This window comes from Clinocottus analis, unplaced genomic scaffold (assembly GCF_023055335.1).
Source record: "Clinocottus analis isolate CAN_PGR_092001 unplaced genomic scaffold, fCliAna1.0.p SCAF_13, whole genome shotgun sequence".
NCBI classification, from domain to species: Eukaryota; Metazoa; Chordata; class Actinopteri; order Perciformes; family Cottidae; genus Clinocottus; species Clinocottus analis.
The window spans coordinates 18623423-18643241 of record NW_027175854.1 but is presented as its reverse complement, the minus strand read 5'-3'; the positions used below and the strand labels follow the sequence as shown (position 1 = coordinate 18643241).

Sequence of the window (19819 nt, the reverse complement as noted above, 5' to 3'; positions counted from 1 at the left end):
CTGGTCTTAGCTGGTGCTGAGTAATTGATGTGAGATACTTTATGAAGCAATGTTTCTTGTGTTCATATTGTGTCCCACACCAGAGATTATGGCCGCTAGCTTTTTACCTGTTAAGTGTTAAATTGCAGACTTGTTGTAGAAACATTGAAATGTTACGTTTGCCGCAGTTGAAATAGTTCCCGTGTGAATTTGTTTTTTTCCCATGAAAATCAACGCGTTTGTGAGATTTATTTTGAAAGGAATGTCTTGGAGGTGGAGAACATTGTTTGTGAGAGAAATAAGGACCTTTGTTTGTGTGTTACACGGCACCACCTGCACCTTGTGTAGTTCAAGGTGTCTAAATGTCATGTTTTATAAACTAATTCAAAGATTAAAGATGTTTTTAAGAAAAGATGTAATTCAAAATCAATGTCCATGCAAAGTTGTAGTTTGCAAAGAAGTATTTCCTGATGAAATGTTTTGTAAAAATTGTCTTGATTCAATAAAAGCGGATGTCAAGCTTTAAGAAATGGTTTCCTTTCTTTTCATGTAATGAAGTGTGATGTGTCTGACATCGTAGCCACCTCGTGTATAGATATATATATATATATATATATAGATATATATATATATATATATATATATATATATATATATATATATATATATATATATATATATATATATATATATATATATATATATATATATATATATATATATATATATATATAGAGATATATATATATAGATATAGATATATATATATAGATATATATATAGATATATCTATATATATATATAGATATATATATAGATATATCTATATATATATATAGATATATATATAGATATATATATAGATATATATATATATAGATATATCTATATATATATATATATATATATATATATATATATATATATATATATATATATATATATATATATATAATTAAAGTGAATGCAACATTATTGCATCGCTGTGAAACGTAAACTCACTCTATCGCCACAGACGTTGGTCTGTGACGCCCTCTGGTGGTGACAGCTGGTAGTGCCACGCTGCTGCTGCTAAAAAGCACTCCAGGTAGGAAAGTATGAAGGTAGATTTGTGTATTTTTCACACGAGCAAATTTCTAGTTTGTAAGTAATTTTGAAAAAAAAATACGCTCTCAAAAAAAAGTGCAATTTTTTTTTTTAAGCAAATTTTTTTTTAAAGCAAATTTGAGTTTTGAAAGCAATTTCTTTTAAGCATTTTTTTTTTGGAGAGCAATTTTTAAAGCAAATTTTAGTTTTTAAAAGCAATTTTTTTAGAGCATTTTCTTTTTTTTGAGATTTTTTTTTAAAGCAAATTTCTATTTTTTTTTTTTAAAGCAAATTTTATTTTTGAAAGCAAAAATTCTTTTGAGAGCAAATTTTTTTTGGAAGTGCAGTTTGTTTTTTTCAAGAGCAATTTTTTTTTTAAAGCAAGTTTTTGTTTTGAGAGCAAATTTTGCTTTGAGAGCAAATATTTTTTTGGGAGGAGCAATTTTTGGAATTGAGAAAAAAATGAGTTTGACTTGATTTCATTATTGATATGAATCATCGTATTTGTTTATTTGTCCAGACCTCCAGCGCCCTCTGCCCGGGCCTACAGCGCCCTCTGCCCGGGCTTACAGCGCCCTCTATCCGGGCCTACAGCGCCCTCTGTCCGGGTCGACAGCGCCCTCTGTCCGGGTCGACAGCGCCCTCTGTCGGCGCACAGGTGCGCTGCAGCCGCGCGGGCAGCAGCCGTCCCCATAGAGACAGGCTCCGACAACAGGGCTGAGCGCCGTTACATCCGCTGGTCCTCTCCAAGAGGCGATGGCAGCGCTGTTATGAAACAGCCGGCGTTCGGACGTAATAATTCCCTCGAAAAACAGACTTCCGGATGGTTGCCAGACAGATTTTGCATTATTGGATTATCGACCATCAGCCGCCGGCCAGCCGCAGCTTGATCCTGAGAGGCCCGGAGATCTGTGTCGCTCGGCGGGGAGGAGTCCTCTCGGCGGTTCCCGCTGGCTGCAGCCGGGCCAGCATGTCGGCGCTGTAGCGACACACCCCGACGCACAAAGCCGCAGAGAGCGACCCGATGCGGCCCTGAAGGTGGGTCCTGTCGGTTACGTGTGTGTGTGTGTGTGTGTGTGTGTGTGTGTGTGTGTGTGTGTGTGTGTGTGTGTGTGTGTGTGTGTGTGTGTGTGTGTGTGTGTGTGTGTGTGTGTGTGTGTGTGCGCAGTTTAGCTAGCGGACCTAGCTCACGGTTCTCTGAACTTAACGGTGCTCGGTGGCTGTCGGGTTCATCTCCTGGCCGCCCGAGACAGGACTGAGCTGGAACACACACACACACACACACACACACACACACACACACATACATACACACGTCGGAGACGCTCATGTTGTGTGTTTGCCGCTAGCTAAACACAGAGCGGCTTCTCATTCATGTCCCAAAAAAGTGCCGCTTCTTCCTTCCACTCCACCCAGGCACCTGCAACAAGGTGCTCAGACATTGTGTGTTTTGTGTGGTGTTTTGAAATGCACACACACAGCAGACACGTACACACACCAGCTAGAACAATGTGAGTCTATGTTGGAGTCCATCATCATCATCATCATCATCATCGTCGTCGGTACAGAAGGTGCTGTCAGTGAGGCCACCGCTCGTTGTTGTTCTTCATATCTATGACGTAATGCAACCGGCTGCTGCTCCTGACGTATCTGTGTGTCTCCGTGCAGGATGGACGTGGAGGTGAGTGCTGGCAGGGACAGCACCTGGAGGAGGGCGGCAGCGGGAGATGATGCAGGTGGAGGCGGCATGGAGCCGCAGGTCGTGCCGCTGGAGCTCTACGACTCTGCGAGAGCCAAAATAGACGCAAATCTCCGCTGGTTGTTTGCCAAAGCTTATGGTATAGGTAAGGCTTGTTTACCTGTGTGCTTCTCCTTCTTTTCTACATGTGTTGTGTGTTTGTGTGTCTGGGTTAGGGTGTAGCCCATGAGGGGATTCCTTATCTGTAAAGAATACCTGCACATGGTACAAAGCCTCTGTGTTATGTGTGCAATACAGACTCAGTACTGTGGATGCATGAATAATTAGTTTGATGCACATTTTGTTAATGGAGCTGGTACAATTGCACTAATTCCCTTTCTGGCACGCTATCATCTAGCACCAATAACACACAGTAAGTGGGCATGATATGCAACAATGGTGCTGGGGGAGTGGCTGTTACACTTAGAGCTGAAAAGATTAGTCAGATATGATGAGTCAAGATAAATAATTCACAGAAATCAAATGCAATTCATCCTTTGAGTAACTCCTCAACACAAAATGGCAAACATTACCTTGTGTACGTTTCTCAAATATGAGGATTTGTTGTTTTGTGTGATAGCAAACTGAAGTCACATCGGGTTGTCGGAATTTGTGTCTGACTTTTTTCACCGGACATTTTAATCCAGACCAAACTCAATGAGTGGAGAAAGCCATCAGCAGATGAATTGATAATAACCAGTATAGCGACCTTACAGTGGTGGTATTACCAGCTGGTCCTGAAGGCCGATCCAGAGTTTAAAGCAACCAGAAGATCGTTTGAGCGAGGCAGTGAGCCACCTTCAGTCAGCACTGGAGAGGACGACTGCACCAGAGTCTCATTACATTTACACCATGAGCTGAATCTGTGCATCTCCTCTCATCCGAATGTGTTTTATTTGCATGTAGTCATTGCAGTCTCTTGTAGAGAAGACAGAAGTCTGCAGGAGTCACTTCAATACAGCGCAGCAGCTGATGCAGTTAAATGTCTGAACTGTGACTACATGAAGGCATTCAGAAGTCTTGTTGTATGGTTTATGTCAGAAAGTAGTCAATATGAATACATTTTGTCTAAATATCCAGCGCCCACTCAGTGAATCCTGAGTGAATCTTTTCACTGTAAAGAGGTAAAGACAGCAGCATAGTAACAGTCCAGAGCTTCATGTTCGTGAGTAAAGACCTCGGCCGACATCTCACGATCAGTCTCAGTCTTTTATGCTCGGGTCACTCGCCTCGCTCTACTCAAACATGACAAGTGATGCTCTCCACGGCTGCAAGTCAACGCAGAGGACTCCCTGAATGTGGGTTTCTGTGTCACTGGCTGGAAGTGTGAGCAGGAGATCAGCTGTTCCTGCGAGCCCAGCGGTCTTTATTTCATCAGCCTGACAATGAAGCACGACGAAGGAGACAGAGACAATCACTCAGTAAAGAAACTCTTCATCATCATATTCAGTGGACGACTCAGTAAACGGACTCTGAGAGAAAATGTAAAGCTGGTGAAACATGGTGTAGATGTACAGTGTGTTTGTTTACTGTCTCAAGGTCACTGAGTCAGGCTGGAGGTCAGAGGAACCAAAACAGTTTCATTAGATTAGAGAACAAACCTCCAGCACGGCGGCGCTGGAAGGACGGAGACGTCTGCGTGTCACATGTTCAAGTGCTTAAAGGTTAAAGGGATTGGACCTGAAGGCCTGCGGCGTCTCGCTCCAACACGCATGTTGTTGAGACTCATGACGACTTCATGATGGCCGACATGTTTCTATTGTTGTCACTACGAGCCAGGAAATGAGTTTGTTTTGCATCTTTATTTCTGACTAGAAATGCTCTTTTGATTCATATTTCACATACTTTCACCAATCTTTCTCCATGAAGACTTAAATTCGATACTGGAATAAATAATCAGGAGGATGAAATATAATATACATAGGCCACTGAGGAAGTGAATGACATTTGACTTATCATATTTCCTGCAATCATAACTTTGATTGAACGTGACCAGGCAGAAGATCTGCGATCAGCCAGCACCCGGAAATAAATGCATTGCTCGTTTACTGACTGTATATTGACACATGCACATTGTGTTATGTTGAAAAGCAGCGTCAGAAGTATAAAGTGTGTTACTGGATGCGTTCATGTCTCCAGGAGGATCCTCCATGAAGGCTTCTCACAGAGAATAGTGTCTTCCCCCTGCAGAGCCCAGAGTCTGACAGCCTGTCAGCAAGATCGCTGCTGATCAATCTGACCTCTGAAACAATAGGAACAAAGACTTCCCCTGCACGCCTTACCCTGCACCCCCCCAACACACACACACACACACACACACACACACACACACACACATGCACAGCAGGCTGGGCTTTAAGGCCGGGATCAGGTGGAGGATGAATATCTAACGAGTATCAGCAACTACGATTAGGGCCGTTGCTTCTGCTCCTCCACCAATTCCCTAAAGACACACACACACACACACACACACACACACACACGGTTCAATGAGCAGGCCTTGGTTGTGGGATAAACTGCGGCCCCGCCCTCAGACATGCTGGCATCCCCCATCACCATCTCCACGCCAACCCCAGAGGATGACGGGGCATTCTGGGACAGCTGAGGCCGAGGAAGCGGCCGGCAAAGAGAGACGTGTTTAGAAATCTGCCGGACGTGCAAGATGTTCTCTTGCTGAGAGAAACACAAATGAGGCGACTGGTGTGATGACGATCCTGTGATGGGATCACTACACAGCAGAGATGCCGGAGCGAGCAGACTGAGCCCAGAAGCAGCCTGAGTCAGATGGTTTCCACCGAGCTGGAGCTCTGAAGGAGCCTGCTGTGTGTGTCTGTGTGTGTGTCTGTGTGTGTCTGTGTGTGTCTGTGTGTGTCTGTGTGTGTCTGTGTGTGTGTGTGTGTGTTTTCCACTGATGGCTGTCTCATTTTGCCGGTTCAGCTCAGTCAGCTGCTTCTAAGTGAAGCTGAGTGAGAAAAGATGCAGTTAAGTGCTTGAATATTGATCCAAGTCAACCTCTTTTTAAACGTGGGTACTTTAAAGACTCGGCCTTATTTTCATATTATTTAAGATACAAGTGACTCAACGGTCAGACAGGGATTCAACGTGTCACCAGTGACTCCAGTGAAACCACTGCTGAACGCACAAAGGGCCCATAATGCATTGTGGTAGCTCACAGTGTCACCAGAGAGCGGCTCAGCACAATGTGATGGAGGTTGCCTGTTGCCTGGTTGCCGGTGTGGCTCAGAGATGTCTGTGCACTAACTATGAAGCTAGAGCCAGCAGGTAGCTAACCTAGCTTAGCATAAAGGCTAAGGGAGACAGCCACCAGCCTCTTTTAAAGCTCACTGTTTGTTTGTTTACTCTGTGTGTACTCTTGTGTGCTAATCGGCTATTAGCTGTAGCGTCATACTTTCATACATTATGAGGGTGCTGCTTGAAATGTGTTCAACTCTTGATTAAAAAAAGAGAATAAACTTATTCCTTTCAGCTAATTTGACTGGAGTTACAACAAACTCCTAAATTTGATTTATTTTTCTTCAAATAATTCAAGTAACACTAATAATTAATTCAGAAAATGACCCTTTTTATTTTAGTAACCTCATCATTAGCATTACAACACTATTGCTAACTATCAGACAACATCTCTCTGTTCTTTTCTGCCTGAATATCCCTAGAAAGTGCTGGAAGCGTGTGCTTCAGACCTTAACTCTGGATTAACGTGGCCGAGGCGTATAAAAATAGCCGCCTCATGTCTGCGTCCATGAGCATGACGGCGCCCCGCTGGCCGGCCGACACCAGCAGCTTAAGTAGCTCCACTAAGTCCTGTTAGCTCGTTGGCTTTCAGCCTGCGGGCCTCCGACGGCCTTCAGGCTGTTTGACCGTTGGCTTTGTCGCAGTGCGATGAGAGTCTCTGTTGTGTAACACGGCGAGGCCTTGATACACACGTGTGTGTACAAACATACATGTGGATGCACGGTGTGGTTTGTGACTTTAATATGTGAAAGAAAGTATGTGCTAACCCTGAACGCCTCATCATTACACGTGACTGTAATGACGCGTGTGTGTGCGTCACTGTTTCCAGACCACATCCCTGCAGACCTGCGCAACCCCTTCTACACGGACCAGTATGAGCAGGAACACATCAAGCCCCCCATCATCCGCCTGCTGCTGTCTGCAGAGCTCTACTGCCGGGTGTGCGGCCTCGTCCTGCACGCCGAGCAGGCCGCCGCGCTGCAGAGCCACCAGGCCGTCCTGCAGGCCCTCAACAGGAAGGGCATCTACGTCCTGGAGGCGGACAACACACCCGTCTCTGATCTGGACCTCAGCTCGGCCTCCATCAAGATGGTGCGTAGCTTCACCTCACGTCCGCTTGCAGAACAACATTCACTCTGGGTTCACGCGAGGACGCTAGCAGTTAGCGACGAATATTTAATTAATATGAGCTAAAACTCCCATGCATTTAAACGATTATACCTGTGGCCCTGATTAAACACCTGATTTCCTTTAGTAAATATAACATTTGCTGCACACATGAAGATCATACTCACACATTGAATGACGCACGTGGACATTTATTCGCACCACCCACAGAGAGTAACAAGAAACCCCACGTAGTCCTAGAATAGTAATGTTTGTGAACACCTTTGCTTCATAAAGCTCAGTGACGATGTGTCTATGTTGGGTCAACAGTGGCCAAGACAATCAATTGATAGTAAGTTAAGAATTGGTTGATTATTAATAGGTTCCAACAGTTTCTCTGTTATGCTAATGTTGCTTCTCTGCAGTAGAAGAAGTTAGTGGACGGACCCGGATGGGACTTTGCTTTCCATGAGCCAACAGCACTGGAATAAATAATGCACCAAGTGGACGTTTTAAAAGTGTTCAACTAAAATATTCATGAAGCAAAATGAATCAAACGCTCAACATTTTTCACTGGCTATGAACCCACTCTCGTGAGGTTTCAGTCATATGATCCCACAGGTGTGAAAACGCTGAGAAGCAGAAGTTCAGGCGTCCACATGTGAAAGAAATCTTTGCTCTTCATGACAGATGTCAGGAGGAGAGACGCTGACACGTCCTCCCATGAAATAGATTATTTCATTTGAGACAATGAAATAAATTCCTTTTTTTAAATGTAAAATTAAATTAAGTCTTCCAGAAAAACTCTTTCATAGTGTCCAGCTCTCGCTCACCACCGGCCTTTATGCACCGATGATGAACAGTGAGTCATAAATTATGAACTACACTCAGTGGTGACTTTACTGTTTCCACAGCAACTCAATGATGGAGCATCTCTTACCTTTTGTGAGAGTCAAATCCTCTTTTTCTTCACAGAACAGCACACTTATAGTAGTAGTTTAACACACTACTGTTAAAGATGCAGTATCACAGTTGTATGCTGTATGATCTGTGTTCCCTCAGAGCTGCCACATCCACCTGATTGACGCTCTGATGACGGCCTTCATCCTGGAGATGATCAGCGTGGAGAAGGTGGTGTCCAGTATCAAGCGCTTCTCCACCTTCAGTGCCTCCAAGGACTTGCCCTTTGACCTGGAAGACGCCATGGTCTTCTGGATCAACAAGGTAAGAGGACCAGACTCGGGTGTTGGTGTTGGACAAGTGCTTCCTGCTGCCGGTGTGGACTCACGGCACCTTTGTCGTTCCAGGTGAACATGAAGATGAGGGAGATCCTGGAAAAAGAGATGAAAATGAAGCAACATTTGATGGATTCGCCGAGTCACCAGAAGGTAACGGTGTGTGTCCCTTTGTCTCACAGCGACACAAAGAAACGCTTCCTCTGGTGAGGGTGTTACCTTCTGATAAAAGTGTTACCTTCTGATAAAAGTGTTACCTTCTGGTGAGGATTTTACCTTCTGGTGAGGATTTTACCGTCTGGTGAGGGTGTTACCTTCTGGTGAGGGTGTTACCTTCTGATAAAAGTGTTACCTTCTGGTGAGGATTTTACCGTCTGGTGAGGGTGTTACCTTCTGGTGAGGGTGTTACCTTCTGATAAAAGTGTTACCTTCTGATAAAAGTGTTACCTTCTGGTGAGGATTTTACCTTCTGGTGAGGGTGTTACCTTCTGATAAAAGTGTTACCTTCTGGGTAAAAGTGTTACCTTTTGGGTAAAAGTGTTACCTTCTGGGTAAAAGTGTTATCTTCTGGGTGAGGGTGTTACCTTCTTACGTCACCTTCATGACATCGCTGTGAGCTACAACTTGAGCTCTGTGCCTATTTGTATACATTTTGCCTGATCGGCACCGTTCAAAGTTTGCCAAATGAGCGATTAGTACTTCCTGTTTGTAACGCTCTCTGGATCACTTTGATACTGAAGAAAACCTAAAAGAAAACATGAGGATCTTCAGTCCTGAAGTTGAAAGAAGCGTCTTTTTGATTTCGCAGCGGATTTGTGTTTATTTATGATGCCGATAAGGATAATTATTATGTGATTATTATGTTGTTATTATTATGTGTATTCATATTTGATATTTGTCTCTCAATTTGAAAACCTCTGCACTTTGTTGACATGCTTTGTTTTCTATCAACAAGTCAGAAAGGCCGTGTTGTAAACAGTGTAAACCCAGTGTTAGCATAGCATTAGCATGAAATACAAATTCCCCTTTTTCGGTCCAACCTTCCCCATTTGTCTTGAAGATCAGATCAGTCTCCATGGTAACGGGATAATCTGACTTCCTGTCTCTGTGTAAATGACCCTTGACTTGTCTGCTGCTCTTCCTGTTTGTCTCCCCAAACCTTCCTGCCTCTTGGATGCTAGTCTCCCTCCAAATGGTACTGGAAGCTTGTACCTGTAAGTGAATCCGCGAGCTTTCTCTTGTGTGTCTGTCTGTTTGTGTGTCTGTGTGAGATGTGTGCGTTTCAGTGTCTGACAGCACAAGAAGGGAGCCAATTAGAAAGGTAGATTTGTGTATTTTTTAACCGAGCATATTTCTTGTTTGTAAGTAAATCATCTCAAAAACAAATGCTCTAAAAAAAATTTAAAAAAAAGTGCTCTCATTTCAAAAATCTTTGCCCTCAAAAAAAAAAAACCCTTTAAAAAAAAAAAAATCTCAAAAATAATAAATACACTCAAAAAAAAAGCTCTCGGAAACAAAAATGCAGCAGAAATTGAGAAGTGCTACTACAATTAAAATAATGTAGACAACAGCGCAATATGACGTCATCTCACCTCAGTGTCCTCACGTGACCTCCTGTTCCCCGGGAGCCCACCAATAGGAACTCATCCAGCAGCGCAGGCCCCGCCCACTACTACACTTGATAGCACAATTTTTTTGTTTGAGAGCAAATTTTTTTTTTGATAGCAATTTTTTTTAGAGCAAGTTTTTTTCAAAGCAAATTTTAGTTTTGAAAGCAATTTCAAGTGTTTTTTTTTTAAATTTTTTTTTTTTAGTACAAAGATTTTTGAATTGAGAGCATTTTTTTTTCTAGAGCATTATTTTTAGAGCAAATTTTTTGGAATTGAGAGCAAAGATTTTTGATATAATTTACTTACAAACAAGACATTTGCTCGTAAAAAAACAAATCTACCTCCATACCAATGCAGCGCTGTATAAACACAGCGTTGTTCACAGTGAAGGTGGCGCAGTGCCCCCTGGTGGCAAAGGAAGAAACAGCTTGTTTCCTGCTCATCTTTTGCGTTTTCTTTGCATCAAGCTTCAGTATTCAGCTGAGCGTTCACATTCCTCACCTCCCTCATGAACAAGTGAACAGGAAGTGAAACCCCAGACATCCTGTCTGACTCATCCAGTCATGGCTTGCCTCATCTCATCTCATTAACTTCCTCCCAATCATTTCTTTCTTCCTCACCAGCCTGATATCCTGCATGCTCTGGCCAGCTACTTATTGGAGCCTGTGGAGTTCTCTGGCATGGTAATGTACTCACCATTAACCCGCTCCTTTTGTCCCTTGATGCTTTCCTCTTTTGTGTTATGAATCACATCACTGAACTAGTCTCAGTTACATTATGAAACCTGAAAGGGCTGAAAGTCCCTGAGTCCTTATGAGCAAAGGCAGTATTGCACCACACGACAGGTCGGATGGACACGGTGCTCCTCATGACCGAATCTGATCAAAGGTCATTTAAGGTCATTAATCACTGAGATACCTGCTCTCCACCGTGTTAAAGAGCCAGAGGATCCTTTACAAAGGAGACATGTGGTGTGGTTGTGTGTGTGAGCATGCTGCTCAGTTTACTGTACGTGTGTGTGTACTGTGTTTAAAGCCCTCTCCTCCTGTGCAGGTGCGTTACCGTAGAGATCACCTGTCGGGTCGAGCGCTCCAGCACTTCCCTCTGCTGGACGACCTCATGAAGGATGTGTGTGACGGCACGGCTCTGCTGACTGTGATCCACTTCTACTGCCCAGAACTCATTCGGCTGGAAGGTACGGAGACACCGGACTGTAGATCCACTCACACGGACTCTGAATGTGAAGCTCGAGGTTCACTGAGCTGAACTTTAAGGCTGGACGCTGGATAGACGTCAAGGAATCAGCCCACCAGCACCTCCAAAGTTCATTTATTAACACACTGATCATGTATAATGCCGGTTTTCCTTCAAATGAAGGATACAAATATGAGAGAGGTATTGATCCTCTCATCTAACTCGAGGTAGCACTTCATAATAACTGCACACTATTTAGCATGTAGCGTGTTCTGTGTTCATGCTTTACTAACGCTGAATAATGTGCACTTATTATGAAGTGCTACCAATGTGTATTTTGCATAATACCAAACATAAGAAGTAGGTTTAAAGTTGTGTTTATGTACCGCTCAGCTCTCACAGGGAGTGTTGACCAATGTCCTGCTTCTCTGTGCAGACATCTGCCTGAAGGAGGTTCCCTCCATCGCAGACAGCGTGTACAACATCCAGCTGCTGCAGGACTTCTCTCAGGAATACCTCAACAAGTGCTTCTACCTGAAGCCAGAGGACATGTTGTATTCTCCAGCGGTGCTGAAGGTGAGACAACACCAGCCGAGAGTTATGGGAGAGGTGCCACGTGTCACCTCATTGTGTTGTCTTGACCTCATCAGTGACCGTTGTGTCTTGCAGAATAACCTGATGCTCTTCATCGCTGAGCTCTTCTGGTGGTTTGAGATCGTGAAGCCAGACTTCGTGCAGCCCAGAGACCTTCATGAACTGAGAGACGGTGCAACTCTCTACTTTAACATCTGATGCATTTAAACGGGTTTTTGTGTTTTACTTGTATTCCCTGTCTCTTGTGATGGCTCATTGTGTTATTGGCTCCTGGTTTGTGTAGTGAGATTGCTGCTGCAGCCCAAGACGTCTCGGTCCCACGTTCCCATCTCCAACGTCACCAAACGTAGTTTCCTGACATCATCAAACTCTGCCGACATCTTGACTTTGAGCTCGAGCCCCGACCTCAGGTAACATCACAACATCACAACATCACAACATCACCTTCACTGATGAATGTTCTGTGTTTTCCTCTGAAGTAATTATTATTATTATTCATAGATTATAAAAGCCTTTGTATTCAACCTATGATATCTTAGTTATATAATCACATCAGTGTCATTGTTTAAACGTTTAAGCTGCGAAAATCAAACCAGATTTCACATTAAAACCTACATCTTTGTCCTTTCCTGACAGCAGTAAACTCAGCTCGTCTCACTCTTTACTGCCGCTGAGACAGAGACAACAGAAAGTGACGGAGGAGAGCGCTGCAGGTAAAATACACATTCACTACTTTACTGAAGCGTCAATGCAGTTTGACCTCGAGTCACAAAGAGAAACAGGATAACACAGAGAGCAGGAAGAAGTGATTGTTCCAGGGAAAATGTTCTGGTGTCTTATTTGAATATCAACCTCTGACTAACAAGACAAGGTACTTGATGAGTTGTTAATGTAACTCTGATATTTACTGTTTTAGATTTAGTATCAGACCTTTTAGAGTCAGATTTATATGAAATCTAGAGGGTTGATGTTTCAAGTGTATCTACTATCATGTTTGAGAAGTTATTGATCACATCCTCGGTGCACAGCGCTGATAAACAGGTCCAACTCTCTGACTCGGGACGGGCAGCATCAGGGCTCCATCCTCGCTTGGCCCGAGAGGAGGCAGAGGTGAGCAGTGTGACGACAAGCATCAGCTGATGTTGCTCCATGATTCATGAGGCTTACACAAACCCTGTCCATCCCTCTTGTCCAGGCCTTTATCCCAGCCGGTGCCCTTCGCCTTACACTTCCCGCTGGAGGACGACGCAGACAGCATCAGCCTGGCTCGCTCCATCAGCAAAGACAGCCTGGCCTCCAACATATTGAGCATCACCCCCAAACACATGCTGGGTGCTCAGCTCGCTCACCACAGGCTGAGCGGGCAGAGCCTGCTGAGTCACATGCGCATCGAGGAGGAGGAAGTAGAAGAGGAGGAACTCGTTGCTGTGATCCACCCGTCTGCGTTCTCTCGATGTCGCCTTGGGAGCGACATGGAGCAGGACGAGCTGGAGGTCCCGTCCACCTCCAGGGGTTCCAATGCTCGTTGCTCTCCCCGCCTCGATGCGGGTCTCTTTCCTGCGGGCCGGCCGGCCGACGGCTATTACCTGGAGCCTTTGATGCCCGCCGTCCCCAAGCCCGCCAAAGAGAAGAGCGTCAGCCTGAACAAGGAGGAGGAGAGCGGCGAGAGTCGCTGTCGAGCGACAGCAGCCGCGAGGAAAGCAGCCAGCGTCGCCCCGAGCTCCTCGCTGAGGAAAGCGCCCGCGGCCGAGTTCAACAAAAGCACCTTCGCGCCCGTCACACCTGCGGCAGAAGCGGTCCCTCGCTCCCTCAGGCCGCCCACGGAGGGGTCGGCATGCTTCCCTCAGTCGGAGAAGAAGCAGTCCCTCGGCTTTTTCCTTCACTTGTCGGGAGAGGCAGAAAGTCCTTCCTCCACTGCGCTGGAATTGGGGTACGACTCCGACTCCGACATCGCGGACCTGGAGGAAGACGACGAGGGGGACGAGCAGACGGAGCTGACGAAAGACGTCGTGAGGAGAAGAAAGGGACCGTTCTCAGAGGAGGGAGAGGTGTGCGAGTTCGGAGAGGCCGAGGGCGAGTCGGCCAAACTGAGAGAAGACTCAAAGGTCAGCGAGCGGGACGATAAGGAAGGCGGCAGCGGGCGCTCGAGCCCTTGCCTCAGCACCGCGTCGTGGGCGAGCAGCTGCAGCGCTTCGTGCAGCACCAGCGTCAAGATGACCAGCTTCGCAGAGAGAAAGCTCCTGAAACTCGGCCTGCGTGATGGATTCTCCAGCACCAGCAGCTCCCAGAAGACCACACCGGACGGCTCTGAGGTCGCCCCCTGCTCGCCCTGGCAGGTGAGGAGCGACGGCGCCTCCGGCTGGCTGGGAAAGGAGCCCGGTTCTGTTCTGGGGAAGAACCTGGCGGCGAGCCCGCCGGTCGTGCCTTCAGAGCTGCTGCAGCTCCACATGCGGCTGGAGGAGCAAAGACGAGCCATCGAGTACCAGAAGAAGAAGATGGAGACGCTGTCGGCGCGGCAGCGGCTGAAGCTCGGGAAAGCCGCCTTCCTGAACATCGTGAAGAAGGGCGGAGGGAGGAGTGAAACGCTCCCTCTGCCGCAGAAACACTCGCAGCAAGCCTCCGAGCTGAGGGACGGGGGCCACACGAAGAGCCAGTCGTGTCGGGACGACTCCTGCCTCGATGCGCTGAAGGTGCAGGCGAAGGCGGGTCAAACCGAGGGAGGACAGATGAACAGGAACAACAAGCTGTCCCAGGAAAATGTGGCCGAACCGGACTTGAACGAGTGTTCCCACTCCATCGATCTCCTCAATGAGGCCATCAGTTCCATCCAGCAGCAGATGATGCAGATGTCTCTCCAGCAGGACCTGCTGATGAAGCGCGTGGCGTCGCCTCCAGAGCTGCCGGTGAAGCGCGTGGCGTCATCCCGTGAGCCTCCGGTGCAGCGCGTGGCGTCGCCTCCAGAGCGCGTTGAGTCGAGCCCCGGCGCCACGACACAGCCGGCGTGCTCGGCCGCAGACGGCCGGTCGTTCGCGGTTCACTTTGTGGACATCAGCGGCAGCGGCGTCGCCCCCGCGCGGCGTCCGCCCAAGCTGAGCTCCAGCCAGCGCAGCAAGGCCTCGGAGCCCAGACACGGCAAAGAGAGCGGCAAGAAGGCGTCCGTCAAGCCGCTGGAGGGCAGAGACGATGCTGCTGGACTGCAGGAGAGGAGGGAAGCCGAGAGCTCCAGACCAGAGAAAAGCATCCAGAGGAAGTCCACCTTCAGAGTCCGCGAGGACCGAGACCAACCCGGCAGCGACGGAGAGGAAACCGGCTGCTTCTTGTCTCCCTCGCCGGCTGCAGAACACCAGGAGGACAAAGATGCTGTGTGTGGAGAGGAGAACACAAAGGTCCAGGGTCACCTGATCAACGTGGACCTGTCAGAGCTGAAGGATCCACTGGAGGACGATGCCGACTGCACGGCAGAAGGCGACCAGAAGAACGTGATGGGTTACTTCTTCAAGGTAAAACCATCTAACTCTTGAGATATCAGGAGAACCGTCCAGGAAGCTGAATCGCTAATTTGACCGATGCTGACTCTTCATTTGTGTCCCAGGACGAGCAGAAAGCAGAGGACGAGATGGAGAAACGTCGCGCTGCTTTCCTCCTCCGGCAGCAACGCAAAGCTGAAGAGGCGAGATTACGCAAGCAGAATCAGGAAGTGGAAAGTGAGCTCAAACGTGATGAGACCAGGTACGAGAACTTTATGAGTGAGCTCCATTTGAAAGGACTGGTTTCACCACCTCACGACCTCATTTAGAAACAAACCCACACGTTTATTTTAGTCACATTATCTCACGCATGTGATGTCAAGACTCATGTCTCGACAAAAAGCTTCATTCACATTTCAGTTTTAATCAAGTTACATAAATATTACAATAACTAGTGAATGACCTTTGACCTCCTCTGACTCTCTCAAACACGAGCAGCGCTCCGGCCTCGGCTCAGAAGGGGAACAGACCAAAAGTCAAATCATTTTCAAAATTCATGACATTTCTTTTCTGCTTCAGTCCATATCAGAAGTTTAATCTTCTGCATGCATCTTTAATAACGGGGCAGTTCATTACAAGAATAACACACACTCTTTAAATCAATAAATAGTCTGAAAGATACTAAACGCCTCATGTAAAAGCGTGTGAACAGAGCTGAGGTCTGCGTGTGGAGGTTTATCTCTGACATGCAGTTCTCACTTCAAGGCGCAAAGCAGAAGAGGACCGCGTCCGCAAAGAGGAGGAGAAGGCGAGACGGGAGATCATCAAGCAGGAATACCTGCAGAGGAAGCAGGACGCGCTGATGGAGGCGCAGGGGCTCGCCAAGCCCCGCCCACGCACCAAGTCCCGCAGGAGCAGGCCCAAGTCGCTGCACCGCGGGGAGTCCACCGGCCTCTGCAAAGGATCCACCACGCGTAAGCAGAGCTCCACCACGGCGCCGCGGTGCTGATGGCGGTCACTGCTTTGTCTCCGTGCTGCGTGTGCACGTGTGCTTCTCTGTTTCCTTCACTTGTGGTTGTCGTCCTCTGAGCGTGTGAATGTGTGTCACGCAGGTAATTCTCTGAAGAAGTCCATGTTGATCAAAGCCCAGAGCTCAGCAGCCGGCTGCGGGGCAGGTGAAGCTCCTGACCTGCTCTGCATGAGGAGATACAGAAATATACATGCACGGCCAGACGTAGAGTTAAAGAACAGCAGAGGAGTGTTTAGTCTTCATAGAGTATCTGACTCTGTCTCATCCATTTGTCAATATGTCGTCTTGTTTAAACTGTCATAACATCCACAGTAGAACAAGTGTAGAAAGAGCAAAGCACGATGTCATCGTGCTCAGTAAAGAAACTAAATCCTTCCGTCTGCGTCTCTTTCAGCTGATCTGAGTCTTCGCGGGTCGACGCTCTCGTTGGCGACGGAGGCCGACAGCGTCGTCTCCGGAGGAGCCGAGTCCCAGAGGTGAGGCTTCCTGTGAGGGAGCGGAGGAGAGGTCGTCTCTGAGGCCGGGTGGTCCCTTCATGTCACTGCCCTGTGTGTGCTCTCAGGGCCGGGTCGGTCTGCTCCATGGAGTCCTTCCCCATGCTGAGCCGGGCGTCCAGCAGGAACCTGGAGAGGGACTGGGAGAACGGCTCCATCGCCTCGTCCATCACGTCAACCGAGTACAACGGTGATATTCTTTAAACTAACGACAATCTTTTGGCATAAAATACGTAATATTTCTCCATTTTTGAACCGAACGACACAGTGTTTTGACTGAAACTCCTTCCTAACAGGACAAGTCTTTGTTTTATTGTGATTGTTGTTGCAGGTTCTGATTCTTTAGGTCCTAATCTTTCCATAAAGGTCTTATTGACGCTCCAGGAGGCTTTTTGGGGATTCTGGCTCATATCATGCTGGATGTTCATAGTTACCATCAAAATATCTTTTAAAAAGGTTTTTTTTTGCAGATATACATTTTTTTCACTAGAATTTGCCGAACAAATACAAACAATAAACACAAGTATTGGAGTTAATTTTGGGTTCTTACGACGACTCAAACAGGGAAAAACAGTTTTCAACGTGTTAACTTTTTTTCTGCTGACGTTCCCACATTTTGAGTCATTTTTGTGAACAATATCATAATTTGTGGCCACAATTTAGCTAAATCCTTCCAGTGTTTTGTTAAGTTTGTGGTCAGAAGTCTGTCAGGACGTATCCTGTTAGATTCTGTTCAACGTCACCACACTAATGTGAAATAACCACACTACCAAATATTCATATTTTTGATCCTATTGTTTTAAACACTAATGAACATTCATGCGTTCATCTTATTTAATCTCATTGTTGCGTTGTGTTTTGTCAAAAGGTCCGAAACTCTTCAAGGAGCCGAGCTCCAAGTCCAACAAGCCGATCATCATCAACGCCATCGCTCACTGCTGTCTGGCTGGAAAGGTCAACGAGGCCCAGAAGAACGTGATCCTAGAGGTCAGTGAGGTCGCCTGAGACGCGTTCACTGTGGCTGCGTGAAGGAGTTAACTGTTCATTACATCTTTTCGCCATATTGGTAAACGATATCTTGCATCTGTGTCGCTGGACGCAGGAGCTGGAGAAGTGCGAGTCCAACCACCTGATCATCCTCTTCCGGGACGGCGGCTGCCAGTTCAGAGCCATTTACTCGTACTCGCCGGACACGGAGGAGATCACCAAGTTCACCGGCACGGGGCCGCGCGCCATCGGCCGCAAGATGATCGACAAGCTCTACAAGTACAGCTCGGACCGCAAGCAGTTCAACGCCATCCCCGCCAAGTCGGTGTCGGTCAGCGTGGACGCGCTGACCATCCACAACCAGCTGTGGCACGCCAAGAGGCCCGGCAGCGCGCGCAGGAAGTGAGGAAGACCAGACCTCAGTGCCGTTCACGTTCCATCTTTCCACTGTCGGGCGGGACCCGACAGTCCGTGAGGGGATGGACGTGTGATCATGTGACTCGTGTCTGAGAGGCGGAGCTACGCGTTCTAGATGATGAAGCAACAGGCTGAATGTGTTTTTCTTTCTTTTTTTATTTTGCATGTCACACGTTTCCTTTGGGGGGAGGTCCTTCATGAACTTGGCACCACGGACCGACTCCTGCAGCAGTGAAGAGGACACGGACCTCCAGCCGAGCAGCACTGGCTCTGCTCAGCAGAAGCTAACATGCTACTGGCTCTGCTCACCAGAAGCTAACATGCTACTGGCTCTGCTCGCTCAGCAGAAGCTAACATGCTACTGGCTCTGCTCAGCAGAAGCTAACATGCTACTGGCTCTGCTCAGCAGAAGCTAACATGCTACTGGCTCTGCTCAGCAGAAGCTAACATGCTACTGGCTCTGCTCAGCAGAAGCTAACATGCTACTGGCTCTGCTCAGCAGAAGCTAACATGCTACTGGCTCTGCTCACCAGAAGCTAACATGCTACTGGCTCTGCTCACCAGAAGCTAACATGCTACTGGCTCTGCTCAGCAGAAGCTAACATGCTACTGACACCAAGTGCAACTACAGGTGGACGTTTCTTGATCATGCTATTGCAGCTTGGCAAAGAGAAAGCCCTCCTGCTGTGATTCCTCCAGGCTCCTCCCACAGGGCCCTTCGCCCCAGTACGATGCTGGTCAGCGCTTTGTGAAGATGGAACTAACTTTTTTTAATGTCAGGACGTGAGTGGATGTGAGTGGATGGAGTGGTGAAGTCCAGTCTCTTGTTTTCTATTCAGTGTGTTTGTGGGAAGCGAGTCTTTGTGTAGAGGAAGGGCAGCGCTGTGCATCCCGCTCTGAATGTGTTCTCTCTCTCCGTTGCGCTTTAAAAAGAGCAACACAACTACGGAGCCAAGCAACATTTGTTTTTGTTTGTTTTGGGAGCTTTTGTGCCGCCGATACGGAGACAGAGGAGTTCAGCAGAAAAGAGAGAATCGTACTAGTTTTCCAAACATGACGCGCGTTGCAGACCCAGTGCATTAAACCGTTCAGTAGTGCGTCATCTTAACTTCAGTTGTGCGTCATCTTAACTTCAGTTGTGCGTCATCTTAACTTCAGTTGTGCGTCATCTTAACTTCAGTTGTGCGTCATTAACTTATTAACTTCCACCGTGAGAGACAACTGACCTCACCGGCTCTCGACCATCAGCGTCTCTGGACTCGAGTGCGACGTTGTTGTGCGTTGTTGTGCGTCGTAAAGAAGCTGCACAACATCTCACCGGTGACCTGTGACGACAGGATGGAGGAACGTAGAGGGAACCGCACAATACTTGATATTCGTTTGCTGCATTTTGTACATTTGAGTCGTATTGTTTTGTTTACTAAAAGAAGCAGGCACTATTTTGAGGTTTATTCTGTTACTTTCAGATGTTATTAGTCTTATTTATTGTTATATTTTATGTTTATTTATTTTAAAGAGATATAATAAAATGCAACTAGGTATGTTTTCTGATGGTGTGTGTTTCTGTGTGTGTGTGTGTGTGTGTGTGTGTGTGTCTGTGTGTGTTCTGTCACCATCTGCCTTCTTCTC

At 46.9% G+C, this 19819-nt stretch overlaps 1 protein-coding gene across 11 annotated transcripts; it reads left to right on the top strand.

Annotated features, from left to right (window-relative positions):
* The first annotated feature begins 1769 nt into the window (after positions 1-1769).
* On the top strand, positions 1770-19736 carry camsap1a (calmodulin regulated spectrin-associated protein 1a). 11 transcript variants are annotated; one of them, XM_068573598.1, is made up of 20 exons: positions 1770-2103; positions 2734-2909; positions 6885-7147; positions 8225-8386; positions 8470-8550; positions 10631-10690; positions 11061-11202; positions 11638-11777; positions 11871-11967; positions 12079-12205; positions 12432-12508; positions 12824-12905; positions 12991-15295; positions 15388-15524; positions 16028-16236; positions 16375-16437; positions 16687-16768; positions 16855-16976; positions 17655-17773; positions 17889-19736. In XM_068573598.1, the coding sequence occupies exons 2-20, from the start codon at positions 2735-2737 to the stop codon at positions 18177-18179; spliced, it is 4734 nt and encodes a 1577-aa protein (XP_068429699.1). In that variant the 5' UTR covers positions 1770-2103; position 2734; the 3' UTR covers positions 18180-19736. The 11 variants fall into 11 exon arrangements, with proteins under 11 accessions (XP_068429699.1, XP_068429701.1, XP_068429698.1 ...); XM_068573600.1 differs by lacking the exon at positions 10631-10690 and adding an exon at positions 9579-9611; XM_068573597.1 differs by having other exon boundaries at positions 8470-8556; positions 12435-12508.
* The last annotated feature ends 83 nt before the right edge of the window (positions 19737-19819 follow it).

What these genes read in the sequence shown, in the direction of transcription:
- camsap1a (XM_068573596.1), top strand. Translation starts at nt 2,735, where the DNA reads ATGGACGTGGAGGTGAGTGCTGGCAGGGACAGCACCTGGAGGAGGGCG. An exon ending in TGGTCTTCTGGATCAACAAG is followed by an intron (nt 8,387 to 8,469) that starts GTAAGAGGACCA and finishes TTGTCGTTCCAG; the next exon opens with GTGAACATGAAGATGAGGGA. An exon ending in AGCAGCCGGCTGCGGGGCAG is followed by an intron (nt 16,438 to 16,686) that starts GTGAAGCTCCTG and finishes CGTCTCTTTCAG; the next exon opens with CTGATCTGAGTCTTCGCGGG.